Consider the following 15,922-nt stretch of genomic DNA (forward strand, 5'->3'; position numbering starts at 1 on the left):
AGGTACAGAGAGAGAAAAAGTGAGAATTTTCACACCATGCCTTTAATTTAGCATCTGGAACTATATCGCCTGGGAAAATCACCACTGCAAAAAGTTGATATTGATGCAACAGATTCCTCCTAATAATGTTGATCCCTTTTCAGGTAAAATTTCAAAAAAAATAACTGCACATCTGTTTTAGTTTTTTTTTTTTTTTAAGTGTTTATTTTTACTAGTGAGGACAAAACCGGGCAAGGAAGTTTACAGAAAAAATGTCCGTATATAAAGAAAGAAATAGCAAAATACTTTTTGGTCATAATTTAGAGACAAACTAATGTATAAAAAGAAGACAGTGTCCCCCGATTCATCTCTCTCCCAGAAGAGTGTAAGAAACGCGGCTCTCAGTTCCGTGGTACCCTCAGCAGGCCGCGAATACGCCTGACCAGGGCCTGTATGAAACTGTAGCGAGAGCGAACTTTTGAATACAGTCCTTCGATGTCCAGGAGTTTCTTCTGCAGGGACTCTCCAAAGGCGCTGACGGCGTCAGCCTGAAGCTGCAGGAAACACAGATGACGTCTCATTGTTAACACCGCAGTCTCCAGCGTTTATTCTATTCTGTGTCTTCCAAGTTAAAATACCTCGGAGTCTTGATAATGCTGGTCCTTTCCCATGTCTCAAATTGAAAAAGAATCCCACTTTCCACCCTAGAATTTACTCATACTGTTTCCCCCCTTTCTTTTCCTATATGAATGTGTAAAATGGAAAGCCTGCTTTAAATAACAACTACTGATGCTACTATGGCCATGTGTGCAAAAACACTTCCCGAAGGGCCGTACGGAGTTACTGAGGCCCTGGCTGGGTAGCTCCGTTGGTTAGGGCGTCGTCCCGATATAACAAGGCTGTGGGCTGGATCAACCAGTGAACGTATAAATATTTGGAACAACCAATCAGTGTTGCTCAAAAAAAAAAAAATCAATGTCTCTCTGTCCCCTCTCACTAAACCCAATCAATTTTTAAAAAATTTTTAAAAGTTACTAAGAGTGGATGCTTTTCGAGAAACAACGGATACATTAGAAAGAACTTGTACCTTTAACTTCACACTGCAATTAAAAAAACCCCAAAACGTGCATGCTTTTACTTAAAAAACAAAAGTATAAGTGGGGGAACACAATCTGGTATACACTTTGGACCTTAGCTGTATTTCAGAACACCTTGCAATTTCAGGTGGATCTTTCTGGTGTTATACTGAAAAGCTAAAATCCAGTACAACATTCTGGGAATCTACCTGCCTTCAATTCTGCATAAAAATTAAAGCACAGCCCTACATTTTTCTAACCCTGCAACAGACCAGTCTAATGAAACAGTCGCTAATTCGACATGTATTTATTAAACAGCTTCTGGAGGATATATTCTTTAGCTAATTGTGCAGATGGCCTCACTTAACATTAGCTGCCCTAAACTAACCACGCTAAAAAATAAATTCCTGCTACCCAGTCACTCAGAGGCAAATGCAGCCAGGGCTAGGATGACAGCGTAGTGTCCACAGTGTCTTGTGAACTTGGGTCTGAAAGTGCTGTGACTGTGCCTTTCTTTCTGGGTAAGACCCAACCTTCAGCTTTAAGAAAGGCAGTGGTTTAGGGAAAAGCAGAGCCTTTATCACATCCTGGTCAAGGACATTTCTTTTACTGGCCTAGGAGCAGATCTAGCTCCTAATACAACAGACATCTGGGTAACGGCTGTGTTCCTAAGGTTTTGTATTTGTTTCCTACGAGGTTGTCATTTTAACTGTTTTTGGAATCCTCCTCGTTCAATCCCAACACGGCCAACAAGGGGCTACTAAGCCCACAGTGCTACACGTATAGGGTCACATGTCCTGTAAGGAGGTTTGGGTCAGCACTGGACTGCCCGTGCCACAGGGGTCCTGCAACACTGTGACCGAGCGGGGAAACCCCTACCACCTCGTGACCTCGCTGCCACTGTCACTAGAGAGGAGCGTTCCTGGTGCGCTTGCTGTCTGCTTACGAGCAACTCTATGAGGACACAAACGAACAAACAGAAACTGCCGTGGAGGTGGTTCTGAAGAGACCACCGCCTCCACAGGAAGAGCCACAGGCAGGCCCTTCGGGGGGTGGGGGGTGGTCCAGAAGGACTGTCATCACTGGGGACAACAGCTCAATGGGTGTCACTGCCCCCAAAGGCCTTCCAGTGGGACAAGGTGTGGCGGTAGAAGACAGTGACAGGATGACCTGAGCCTGTATGGGCCTAAGCCAATGTGTGTGTTTGCATCTTAGTCTTCAATGAAAAGTTTAAAAGTAAATATAAGTAAATAAGTAATAGAAAGCAGCTAAACTTATAGAATAAGCTTATAGAATAAGGTTATAAAAATATTTTTGTACAGCTGTACAATGGGTTTGTACTTTAAGCTTTGTGTTACCACAAAGGAGTCAGTTTTTAAAAAATTAACGTTATAAAGTTAAAGAGTATGATAAGCTAAGATTATTTTTTTGTCTAAGGTTAATTTATTGTTGAAGAGAGAGAATGAACACACTCAGTGTAACCTGAGCAGACAGTGTTCATGAAGCCTAGGCCGCACACGGCAATGCTTCTGACCGTCACGCTCACTCGGCACACACTCGCCGACTCACCTACGGGTGACTTCCAGCCCTGCACGCTCCGTTCACGGTAAGTGCCTCACACGGGTGCACCAATTTTTATTTTTATGCCACATTTTTACTGCACCTGTCCTGTATCTAGGTATGTTTAGATACACCGGTGCCACTGGGTTGCACCTGCCCCCGGTACTCAGCACGGAGCACGCTGTCTGAACCGGTCTGCAGCCTGGCAGCCACATCTTCCTTCTTCCCTTCAGAAATAAAAGAGGATGAGAATAAACCTTACCTGGTCTATGTCATGTTGGCTCACTACAGTCAGTCCGCTCCTAAAATCCACATTGGCTTCTGAAGCAAAGGAATCTAGGGACAAGAGACACAGTCAAACCGTCTTTTTGGGTGTAACTACACGGCGCCAGGGAGGAGCCTGAGGACAGTGAGTCACAGGGCCACGGAGCACGCGGGCCGAGGCTGAGAATGCTACTTGCCGTCCCTGGAATGGGCGGGCCCCGGGAAGCACGCCACGGGTCTGGGCCAGGGTTCTCCTGCTCACCCTCCGTGTGTTTCCCACGGGACCCAGCACACGCTCGCCAGTCACAGAGGCTCACCCCCGCAGCGAGAGCCCCGGCCTCGGCTGACCCACTTCCATTCTTTGGAACAGTTATTTGTGACCAGGGGACTCTGCGGCTGGGTCACCCCTTAACTGAGATATGCTGAGGAGCAGCCTCTAAGACGCTTTTGTGTTCTGCACAATTTCCCATGGACAGAGGGCAAATACAAAATAAACTATGTCAATGACTAAGTAGTCCTTGATTATCCGATCCAATCCACTCAGGAACTGGGACACATAAAAATAAGTAAAAACATGACTGTTTTCCAAGACACTAAAACCCAAAGGCATTTATGGTTCATTAATTTGCAGAACAGAGTTCACCTTGTAGCCTTCTGCTTTTAAACAGGGTCCGGGAGGCAAACAAGGAATCCTGAGAATCTGTGGGCGTGCAGTGTAGCAGATAGTACTCCAGGTGGCGCCAAAGGATAAACAGGCAGGTCTCTATGATAACTACAGAGGAGAGCTCGGATGAAGGAAAACAAACTCAACACACGTTTTGTACAAACCCATTTCCGAAGGGGAGAAAAAAGGAGACTGCACCTTTCTGGTGATGTACCCACGGCCTCAGTCTACTGGACAGGGGTGAGGCTCCACAGAACATGCGTCCCCAGAAAGCGCTGACAAGGGGGTGGGGACCTCGAGGCCCCGTGTGGGCAGTCTCCAGGGTCCTTGTCTCGTCCTGACAGAAAGTGTCTGTATACATCAAGAGGAGTACTAGCTACTCCAAAAGATAAGGCGATTTTCGATTTGGAAATATACCAGGCATGTAGTAGAAAAAAACGGGCAGTGACTATGTCACTTTCCACGTGGTTCCGATGCCCTAATAATGTGGGAGTAAGCCAACAGTTCCTGCACTTGCAGCTGCTCTCAGAGGCTGCCACACACGCCCCACTGTGACTTCATTAAGGATACAAGAACAAAGGGAGAGCAGTTTGGCTCGATTGTTGATCAGCTTCACCAAACGCCGTCTCGCTAGAACATACTTCTGGGCCGTGGAGATTTTATCGACACCAGCGGGCATCACAGACTGACACAACTACAGGAAAAAAATAAATACAGCATGAAAAATGACACCAACTGTTAACAAAAGTTTCTGGTCACTTGTGATAAGCACTGTGCAAGATATTCAAGTAAGTTTAGACATCCTGGCAGACAAGTTATTATCTAGCTAGGAAGCTAGTAACTAAAAAACAAACAAACAAAAAAATGAGAGCCAAAGAAGCAGATGAATTGCAAATGAATATTCATCTGTTGCTTTTTGAAGAAGTCCTATTCCTGAAATGGACATTTCCAGTCTGCTGATGGGCTCAACCAACCCTGAATTTCCTGGCAAATTAAAGGCAAAACGCGACAGGTTCCCCAACAGTAGGTGTAACAGTGCCATGCAGATTTCAGTAACAGCCGTAAGCACCTTCAGAGGACAACACAGACTTCTGGAGCATGAAAAATATGCTCCCTCACCGGGACCTCCCGTCACCTCTCTGTCTCGCAGACCTAGAGGCAGACAGTTCAGGTAAAACTCGGACACCTGGTCTGGCAGAGGGCGAACTGACAGGGGCTGGTGGAAGGTCACGGGCTTTACTGCGAAACTCCCGTTCCCCTGGCCAGTACCAGCATCACCCAGAGGCTACACATGAGGGGGAAGGGCTGCCAGGTGTAAACCACACAATTTCAGCGACCACCTGCACAGTCAGTAACGCCTGTGTGGCTTTGGGTTGTCAAACTTCCAGTGCCTCTGTTTCCTCATCTGAGAAACGAGAAGGGCAACATCATCCACCTCGGAGATTCAGGCAGAACTTGGAGCTCAGGGCCTGGCACATCATAAGCACTCAACAAGTGTTCCCTGTGATTATCAGAAGAGTGGCAAGAGGGAGTAGGCTTTGACTGCTCTGAAGAGTGACACAGAGTTTTTCAGAAGTGGCAAGACGGCTCGACATCCAGGCTGCCGCAGGACACCAGGATGCTTCAGCACTGGCCAAGAGACGCCTCAAAGCTCAGCTGTGCCAAAGGCGCAGGATGGTGGGCGACGTAGGGAGAAAGGCTGGCAACGCAGCGTCTTTAGCCACAGTGAATGCCAGGGAATGACTCTGGGTCCCTGAGAGCCGGCAGTCACGTCTGATACATCATCCCACTGTCTGCTGAGACCTCTTACCTAGGGAATCGCAACTGCTGAATGGGCACTTACAACAGAAGCCTGAGTTTCTCAGCACAGGTTTTAGAATATGAATACCAAAACCCCTATTCAAAGGCCAGCTGCCATTCGACTGACCAGCGGGTGGTTTTCTAGAACAGGTGCACCTTCGCTGTCTTTCACTCGAGTTCCTATTCTACAAGGCATGGTGCTAAGGTGAGGGGCTCTTCTTAGAGTCCCTCACAGAGGGACACACAGAGGAATCATCTTAATTCCTTGTCTTACCGCACACGTCAGTCATCTTCACCTGCAAGTGTGACACCAGTAACCAGGCCCTTACGAGTGAAGTCACAGGCCCCACGGCTCATTGTAAGAGTCGTACCTCTTTTATCTCGTCTGGCGGAAGCTGCTCGACGTTCTGCAGCTTGTTGACACTCCGTCGATGGCTGTCGTAATAGCTGAAGAAGTCGTTGGCGCTCTGTTTCAGCAGGTAGACAATGATGCCCAAGCCGGGCAGCCGCCAGTATGGAACCACTGGAGCTTGGGTATCTGACCGAGTTAACGATAAAAAACAATGTTCCGCTCATAAGCATTTTATATGAACTTCAAATGACGTGTTTTAAAGCATGGGGTGCCCAGGAATTTAAGGGCATGTAAACAATCATTAACACCAACCCAAGACTACTCTTAAATACCACCAGTTCAAAGGATTGGCTGGGAGCCACTGTGTGTATGTACCAGGGATGAACAGAGGGCTGAAGACCTTGAGCAAACGAGGACATCTGACTTATGGACACAGAGAGTTTACCCTTTATTGGGTGAGGACATCCTTCAGAACCCTATGTTAGTTATAAACTTTAACACACACACACACACACACACACACACACACACGCCATACACACGAGTTGGAGTTTCCTGACCCAGGAGGAATTCCTGCCTCCCCCGACTGCTCTGGTTATATAGGGATTTGTCTCCAGCCTACATCTTTCAGGTTGCTGAATTCCCAATTCAAAGTCACTCTTCCAAAGACAGAAGGAAAATACCAGCTAAATTGTTCAAAAACTGTAACTGGATCTGAACTTTAACGAGCCTTTACCACAATAACTACATTTGGGTAGCAACACAAAACCGTCCGCCTTTTACTTGACGACCTTCTGACAAAGGCAGGAGGGCCGGCGAGATGTCAGGGAAGCTGTCTGCAGAGGGACGAGCTGGAGGACAGTCACGCCGCTCTCCTGCAGGCAGCTAGGGCACTCACCTCTGACAGAGAGGTTTTGAGAAACACCTCAGTGACCTCAAGCTTGGTTTGGAGACGGCCTTTGTTTAATGGCCCTGGCAGCGATGAACACGACGGGGTCTGCATTCGCTCCCTTCGCTACCGCCTCCCTCAGCTTTGCTCGAGGGAGGGAGACAGCAGCCCCTTGGCAGTGCCCATGGCCCCCAACCAGGATCTCCCGACTCATCTGACTCCCAGGTTTCCCGCTCCAGTGTGCAGTGACAGGTCTTTCCATACAGGTCGTCCATACAGAGCCTTCGCTGGTGACCTTATGAACCCTGGTGCCCAGACAGCGTATGTGTCCTATCTACCCTGGGAGGAGATAGCCACAGCGACGATGGACTGACGCCGAGACGCCACCACTGCATTTCAGGAGTTCTCCCCCACTGACTGCTCCCGACTAGAAAACTCTAGTGTTCACAGGCCATCAGACGAAGACATTGGAAGGGGTCGGCTCATAAGAAATCTGACCCCAAAAACAGACTCCACAGGAAAGAAAGGTCACGAGGCCTAGGCTGCAGAGATGCTACAGGAAAGGGTCCCTGGATCACAGGTAATAGCAAATGCACCAGATGTAACAACAGTAACAACAGCAGTAATGAAAATAATAATGGCTGACATTTAGGCAGTGGGAGTGCCCGGCTCTGTCCTAAAGCACTTACACAGAGTAACCATCTCGTCCTTACAGTAATTCATTGGAGCACAGCTTGTTATTACTGCCAGTTCACAGACAGAAACTGAGGCACAAGGAGGGTGACCTCTCCGAAGTCACCCAACAATCACTTGTAGAACCAGGATGCACACCCAGGCAGTGCGTCACCAGTTTGTGTTCTGGACCAGTGGGTGAAACTGCCTCTCTACAACTCAGCGTTCGCCAGCCTACCACACACTTGCCCACTCCTGTGTGTCCAGAATTGGCAGAGGAAAATATGCTTCACTCTTATTAGACTTAAGGGGGAGGAGGACTGCCCCCTTGAGGCAGAGACAGTGGTTTTCCTCCAGAACCCATGAGGATTAACAGATTCATATTCATGGACAAATTGCCAGACAGCGAGGGGACAGGCCAGGTTGAAGGGCACTGCAGGGTGATACGCAAGCCACTGTTCTGAGTGAGGGGTTCTGGGAGGACACCAGTCATTCCAGAATGAAGGTGATCTTTCACCTTTGCCGGGCCACTGGGCCAACGCACGCCGGGATCAGAATCTCCCCCGGGAGGGAGGGGGCCCTTCCCATGGCGGCACCTATTTATTCTAGTGATCTTCCTGGAAGCCAGCTTCTGGAATAGAGGCGAAAGCTAGACAGTGTAGAATCTATCGGCTCAAGGCATTGTTTTGTATCTCTAAATGACTTAATACTCATTTACCCCACAGAACATAACCATAAAGCTTTACAATTACTTCTTCAACTTCTCTGAAACATACCTTTACCTCAGTAAGACTACTCTCCAAATGAACCACTGAACAAAAGTTATCTCTAAGTAAAGGTGTCTTATTTGATATTAAGGACTCCTGCTTCCAAGGAGAACAAACTAAAGTCATCCCAGACCATTCTAGACACAATAGGAAACGACTCCCTGAAGGCACCAGAGGGAACAAGCAGACACACATGGGTGGGGAGCCCAGTGCACAAGTCAAAATCACCCAACATACGAACAACTAAGAAAACAGAAGCCTACCTCACGAGACAAGAAAACCAATCAAGTCTAATCTCAGACGAACCAGATGTTGGAAACTAGTGAATGAGGGTTTCAAAATAGCTAATCAAGAGAAAACAAAATATGCTTATAATCAATAAAAACCATAGAAAATCTCAACAGAAAAAATATGATATATTAAAAAAAAAAAACAAGTGGAAATTCTAGAACAGAAAAACACCATTTCTGAAATAAAAATTCACTGGGTATATTTACCAGCCCAATGGAGCTGACTGAGGAATGAATGAGTGAACTTGAAAACAGAGTTGAAAATACTTAAGGAAAAAAACAAAGAGAAAGAAAGATGAACAGAGTCTCAGGGACCTATTATATACCATCAAACAGTGTGATGTGTTTGGAGAGAATGAGGCTGTTATGTGTTTACACAGCAAGCTCACTCTCCAACCCGAGATCTCTACTGTGGGGTCTCATCACCATCCAAAACTATACTCTGGTCGCAAGACTCTTCTAGATGGATCTTCAGAAAAATCTAGAATCCCTTTATTCTCAAGAGCTTCCCAGTCTATCCACAGGTCTGACAGTAGTACCTCCTCACCACTCCTTCTTCAAGTTGTTTAAGAAGTTTCTCCTTGTTACTCACAAAGAAAACACAACACATCTCACTGGGGCCGACTAGAGCTTGTCATGAGCATAACCACGGAATCCCCCCAGTGCAGAAAGCGTGAGGCTCACCTTGCCGGGGCCCCTCTCTGTTCATGGTCTCCGACAGGCTGGGCGTGAAGAGGCAGGCGGCCTGCTGGAAGGCCGGGGAGCTCTGCAGCATGAGCGACTGGCAGTACTCCATGACGTTGGCACAGATCTGGGAGGGAGAGGCAGCGGCAACACGAAGGTTAGCCCCCCAAGCGTCCCAATGTGGGGACCCAGGTGTGAAAGAGAACAGAGTTATGATCAATTTGTGAAATTACAACAAAGTTATAAATCAATTTATAAAATTACCCAGGTGTTGCTTTTATCAAATATTTCTAAAACCATAAAAACCGTAAAGACTGGGTACACGATTCTCGGTTTTCGCACCTGCTGCATAGCCAGCTCGATCTCGTCTTTCCTGCTCACTCTGTCTCCCTCCACGGTATCATCCTGGAATTTAAACTGGCGGAGTCTGTCGGAGCCGCCAAAGCGACTTAGTAGTCCTAAGCACTGGCGCTAAAAAAAGAAAAAGATACTTTGTTCATATCTAATTAAATATGTTTGCAATTAGTGACCTCTCTTTCTAGAGGGACATAAAAAACTCAGTGGGGAGTGGAACCACTCACCACTCTTTCAAGTGTCTGATTTCTGTTGCCAACGGAGTCAACTGAAGCTCGCACTATTAAAATTCACCATTTTGCCAATGTATATGTTCAGCAGTCAACTCATCATGAGAATACCATTTTTTAAGAGCAGTGAATCCCAACTATCTATTTGCCAAAACATTCTCTGTATCACACCAAATAATTCCTTGACAGATACTCATTAAATAAACACAAGTCGACAAACAACGAGAAACAAAGTGAAATGGCAAACAGAAGAGGATCTGTGATAAGCACGTTTGTGTTGATTCTCAACTAAAGCTCACATTTAATGGTTGCCACTCCTGTGGCCGCTTCTGGGACTTCATAAAGAAGCTGGGCACACACAGGTGTTTCTTGGCAGATAAAATGCCATCTGTCTGAAGTGCTGGCCCATTTCATCTGAGAATACAATGCTTCCTAAGGTCTCAAAGGGAAAAAAGGAAAGGACGCGCTTTTCAAAACTGGCGGTGTGCCCAGCGGTTAGTACCTGCGTTTGCAATCAGAGATATGGACTCCAACAGCAAGTGTGTGACTTTGGCCACGTGACCTGGAACAAGTGACTTAACTTCCTCAACCTCTATGGCAAAGGTGCTAAACTAATCTTCACCGGGGGCCACACCAGCCTCACGGTTGCATTCACAGGGCAGAATGTAATTTAGGACTGTAACTACTCCTTAATTAGCGGCAAGGAGCTCGGCACCAGAAACAAGGGTAGAAACGAGGTGGAGGGCGGATTCGGCCTGCGGGCCTTGCGTTTGCCCCCTGCAGTCCATGGTCACATTTCTGGAGTGATAACAGCAATTTCTAACTTAGAGGACTGTTGCCAGGATTAGCCAAGGCACTGAATTGTATGTAACGTACTTAGTATAGTGTTCTACATGTAGTTCATGGACAATAAAAACATACGTTTTAAAAACTGGTATTACGCACCTCCATACATATAAATATACTAATGCCTTACTTAAACTGATGGCTAAATAATAAGTTTGGATAAGGCAAAACGTATTAAGGAGACTATAATGTAAACTTACATGGTCAAAATACATCTATTTTTAAAACTTACAACTGGCCGCTTGCTGTTCCTACAATAAAACAGATGCACTAAAACAGGCCCTCGGGCCACCTTACGAGTGATTCGTCAAAACCAGCTTTGTTTCCCTACCAATGAAAAAAGTTAAGGGACTGAAAAAGAAAAAAACAACCCAGAATATTTGGGCTTTGCTGGTGAGAGTCCAACACAAATCACTCAAAAGGCACTGCATGTGAACCCTTGGCCTGAGTGATACCAGTGCTGTTACTCAACCTATAGTTTAAGATCTCGTTCACAAAAATGCTGAGAGCAGCATCTACTTCTGGAAACTTGGAAAGCAGTTCATGAAGAGAGGACGGGTGCAGAAAATTACTGTCTCAAAACCAATGGAGTGTGAATCCGAGTACATAAATACAATGACGCTGCAGCCGGTAAAAAGTGCAGATGACCAAAGCAGGCCAGGAGACTCCCCGAAGGACTGTGATAAAGCATCTAATTGATAAGCTAGCTAGTATGTTTGGCTATTTTGATAGGTTACAGAATTGGAGAAAAGCTTATGAATAAATTAAAAAGAAGTACACAAAATTCAAGCAAATAAGAGAAGTGTTTACTTAGGGAAAACAACGTTATGCAGAAAAGTAACATATCATCCCTGACAATGACACAGTAATAATCATGTAACACTAAACACTGACCTAATCAGAACTGTGATACAATTACGTTGATGGGGTGGGGGGTATAAGAAATGTACAAATTTTTATGATGGAAGAAGGGAGTAAAGAGATTCCCAGCCTCCCCGACGGAAGTCAATAGATGATCCCTGAAACTGGGTAACCAAGCAGCGGCAATAATAAGCATGTCATTTAGAGATGACTGAGAATCAGTGAGAATCAGTGAAAATCAATCACTGAGAGGGTTGGCCCAACCCAGCGAGCAGAATCGGAAGGATGAGTGGGTAGTTTGTTAAAAGTCTTATAGCTGCTCTTCAGAGAAACAAGAATCAGTTACCTGGAATCTTCCAATATGTCCCTGTAGCTCCATTAGAGATCCTTCGTTTACATCAACATCCAGTTCACTTAATATACCTAGAAAATTTGGAATGCTTTCATATGTAATTTTATCATCAAGCAAAGAAAACCATTAAAAAGGGAGGAAGGCGGTTCTAGTGCTTTACGTTTTTTATGCGCATAAACAGACAGACGCAGCCAAGAAGAGGTTTGGAGAAACAGCACAAAGACTCCCATGTGTCTAAATCTAGATCTGATTAGCGAACTGTGACTACCGATTTCAAGTAAGTCACATATAGCTAGCTGCCAAGTAACAAAAACCTCACCCTATCGGGCATGCATGTCAGTTTGTAAACGGCAGCATCACTGAAAGTCCCCCCAACAGCCTGGACTCACCGGGAAGCGCCGCTTTGCTTATCACCCCGGTGAGCAGGGCCAGCTCCTGCAGAGAGCCGGCGCTAGCGTCCTGGCAGCGCAGCACGGCCTGCATGGTGTCCGAATGCGAGATGAGGAACTGCAGCACCTGAGCCGGGAAAGGGCCGGGGAAATGGGAGACACGGAGGTGGAAATTACCAGTTTATAACTTATCTTTCTTGTAACACTGAAGCGATGAAGTCAACGTAAGGGAGGAGAATATTAGACCAGCAATTGTTTTTTGCTCTTACATACTTTATTTCTTCAGGAAGTCAACATTTACCTAACATTCTTAAGAAATGTAAGGGACTATTTCAAAGTTTAAAAATTAAAATATGTAGAAACTACTGTAAGAGAGTATAATTTAGAACTAGTGTATGGAAACTATTGTTTAGCCCCTATTATGTCTTTTATTTTTGTCCGAACGGAACCAGAACACAAGTTTAAAATACGTGTGACAATGAGTTGCTGAAGTTGCCCTGTGCAAGTCTGACAAGCGTGACATGGGACAGTCACACCAAAGTCTCCGTTTAGTTCTCCTCTGGTGCAGGCACAAGAAATGAGGTGAAAAGCCTGCCCTTCAAACCCTGCCCTCCCACCTGGCACTTACACCGCACCACCAAGGAGGACTCTAACTAATTATTTTCACATACAATTTCTCCTCAACTCAACCACAAATGCCTTCACCGAGACTATGCCCAAACAAGGCAGACATGTGACTCTCTCAGGGACTGTGCCCCTGTTTACTTTTTCAATTCAGATTCCTGGTCTCGGCCCATCATCTCTAGACATGAAACTCAGTCATCTGTATTTTTAAAGGAACCTTCTTTGGGGACTCTGCAATAGTCAGTAAAGACTGGTGTTAGAGAACCAACATCTGATACCACAATGGTCAACTTCCACTACAAAAACTTAATCTTAATAAAGTAGAAGACAAGGAAAGTCTTTGAGTTTCAAAGAAGCGACTCGAAGGCCCCATGTGAAAAGGGCAGAATGTCACCCAGACTAATGCAGAACAAAGCAAGGTGCCTGTTAGAAGCAGCAGGGCTCTGTCTTGGTGAGATAAAAGCCTGAACCGATAGCAGGAAAAGCAGATGGAATTGCCATAAATTATTGCCACAGATTATTAGGACACAATTCTTGAGGGTATCACAGTGATAGAGCAATACAATAAGGCTGTAATTCATAATGATAAGCCTAATTAATCACTCTATTGCATTATTAGTTTGAAGAAACAAAAAAATATATTATTTGAAGGTTTCATTGGAAAACAATGAAAATAAGATTAATTTCTGGTGCTCAAAAATGTTTTTATGAGTTTGAAAATACATTTATTGAAATTACTTCATTCCTAAATATCACAAATAAATGTGGCGTATCATCTATCTTTTGCATTTTCTGTAAGACCTAACACAGTTTACAGCCTCTTCTCAATCAATACCTGGTTAAATAACATTTTAGAAGCCAACCTATTCCTACCACAGTGACAGCTCCCTTCTATGAAGAATAAATTGATTGGGTTGGCCAAAAAGTTCATTTAGTTTTTTCTGTACCATGGAATTAGCAATGCTTACTATAGCTGTCTTTAACTCTATTTGAAAGAATTTTGTTAGCTTGCATCCTGACAGCTGTCAGATTAGCGTGCATTAAAAAAAAAAAAAAAAACACCTTATTGAAACTGGTGCATTTTTGTACAGTTATTTTAATATTGAAAATGGAAGAAAACACACCACACTTTCAGCACATTATGTTTTTTCATTTCAAGAAAGATAAAAAACACAACGAAAATGCAAAAAAAAAAAAAGGTTTGTGCAGTGTATGGAGAAGGTGCTGTGACTTATCGAATGTGTCAAAAGTGGGTAGCAACATTTCTTGGTACTATTGACATTTTGGCCAAATAATTCTTTGCCTTACACACTGGAAGATGTTTAGCCACACCCCTGCCTCCAACCCCTAGAAGCCAACAGTGGGAAAGAACCAATACACTCAAAACATCCAAATCAATAAAGTTACTGGTGAAAATGAAAAACGTGTTTTATTTTAGAGAAAAAATAAAAGGACTTTTTGGCCAACCCAATAGATCTCTTGCCTTCTATGTCACTGCTCTATTAATTAGCTGTGTGCTTTCACTTAAACAAAAGTATAAAAACAGGTCTGTGAGGTTCAGATACAGCACAGGGGCCTGTTTTCGATACCAAGTGTGCCACAAACAGGACCCTTCCTATAAATTCGCTCACGTTCCCTACGCCTCGGGTTCCCACATCTGGAACGTGAGGAGTTGGCACTAAGGCTAAGCGTTCTACACTGAGATCTCTAAGGTTTCTGTGCTAACGCTCCTCTTACCTGCCCCGCTGCCTGCAGGTGCTGGGCCATGCTAGACGTGAGGATGACCTGGCACAAGCGGAGAGCTGGAAGGAGAATCTGGCGGTACCGGTCCACCGGGGTCGGGATGAACACTGGGGGGTCCCTCATGCCGAACATGCTTCATTCATTGACAACCAACAAGGAGAGAGCAACGGTGCAAGAGTTAAGATGCACGTGAGCGTCCCTGACTGTCTGTCTCCATGGCAACCCCCACAGGTGGCTGATTGAGACCTGAAGCTACTAATGGGCGCTCTGCACCCCACGGAGAAGTTATTTGAATTCTGAAAAGCCTTATAAGATAATCAGTATAATTTGAAAAGACAATGCTTGAAATGTCCTAAACATATTCATTCTACTCTAAATATCCCCTTGGGCCCTAGAAACTATGAGTAAGAAATAGATAAGAACAAGCCCTTCCCAAATTTCCCTCTCTTGTCACCAAAGCCAAAAATGAAGTTACATTTGCAGTCCACTAGTTTTTTTAAAAATATGGCCCTGGCTAGTGTGGCTCAGAGGTTTTAGTGCCAGTCTGAGAACCAAAGGGTCGCTGGTTCAATTCCCAGTCAGGGCACATGCCTGGGTTGCAGGCCAGGTCCCCAGTTGGGGGTGCACAAGAGGCAACCACACATTAATGTTTCTCTCCCTCTCCTTCTCCCTCCCTTCCATCTAAAAATAAATGAAGAAAATCTTCAAAAATAAATAAATTAAATAAATAAATAACAAAAACATAATATTTACTTGACTTGGGGTGGTGAACACACAATACAATACACAGATGATGTATTATAGAACTGTCCACCTCAAACATGTGATTTTATTAACCAATGTCACCCCAATAAATTCAATTAAAAACAACAAGATTTAAAAAAGTTAACATGCCGTTGTTAAAATCACTTGACTTTTTTAAGGCTGTCTCATAACACCGTATTAACGAAACCAGCACTCATGGTAAATGTTTGCGTCTGAAGTTTGAAAACGGCCACCTGCTCCCGAGAAGGGCGCGGGAGGAGAACAGTGAGACCGAGGCGGCAGGAGAAAGGCTTGGTGAGAGCAAGTGCCACGCCCTGAGAAACCTCACATAACCCAATCCTCTTCGCATGAGGCAAAAACAATAAATCTCACGTTTAAAACTTTCACAAGCAATATTGCCCTGACTGGTGTCGCTCACTGGGTTGGCTGTTGTCCCACAAAATGAAAAGTCACCGGTTTGACTCCCGGTCAGGGCACATGCCTGGGCTGCAGGCCAGGTCCCCAGCTGGGGCCACGTGAGAGACAACAAATGGATGTTTCTCTCCCTCGCTTTCTCCCTCCCTTCCTCTCTCTCTAAAATTAAACTAAATCTTAAATAAAAATAAGAAGCAATATTTAAAAACTTTTGGAGGTAAAATAGTTCTGTAGCTAATCCTGAAAAACTTGAACATTCCATCTGACATGGCTCTTGTGAAGAATGAAAAGAAAACTGACCTTAGTGTTATCTGCCACCGGGAGGGCAGGCTGTCTGCCTAAGAATG

The 15,922-nt window shown here is 45.0% G+C and overlaps 1 protein-coding gene across 1 annotated transcript in view; it reads right to left on the reverse strand.

Annotated features, from left to right (window-relative positions):
- Positions 1-193: 193 nt before the first annotated feature.
- The window catches only part of NUP205 (nucleoporin 205), a 67,860-nt gene continuing 52,131 nt past the window's right edge, over positions 194-15,922 (reverse strand). Inside the window, exons 34-43 of the mRNA XM_037165811.2 lie at positions 14,391-14,529; positions 12,030-12,156; positions 11,635-11,711; positions 9,340-9,468; positions 8,998-9,124; positions 5,715-5,881; positions 4,114-4,237; positions 3,523-3,651; positions 2,878-2,951; positions 194-533 (exon numbers count right to left, since the gene is read on the reverse strand). Coding sequence (XP_037021706.2) covers positions 381-533; positions 2,878-2,951; positions 3,523-3,651; positions 4,114-4,237; positions 5,715-5,881; positions 8,998-9,124; positions 9,340-9,468; positions 11,635-11,711; positions 12,030-12,156; positions 14,391-14,529 — 1,246 coding nt within the window. The 3' untranslated portion in view covers positions 194-380. The remainder of the gene's footprint in view (positions 534-2,877; positions 2,952-3,522; positions 3,652-4,113; positions 4,238-5,714; positions 5,882-8,997; positions 9,125-9,339; positions 9,469-11,634; positions 11,712-12,029; positions 12,157-14,390; positions 14,530-15,922) is intronic.

This window comes from Artibeus jamaicensis, unplaced genomic scaffold (genome assembly GCF_021234435.1).
Source record: "Artibeus jamaicensis isolate MK-2021 breed Jamaican fruit bat unplaced genomic scaffold, CSHL_Jam_final scaffold_3307, whole genome shotgun sequence".
Lineage (NCBI taxonomy): Eukaryota > Metazoa > Chordata > Mammalia > Chiroptera > Phyllostomidae > Artibeus > Artibeus jamaicensis.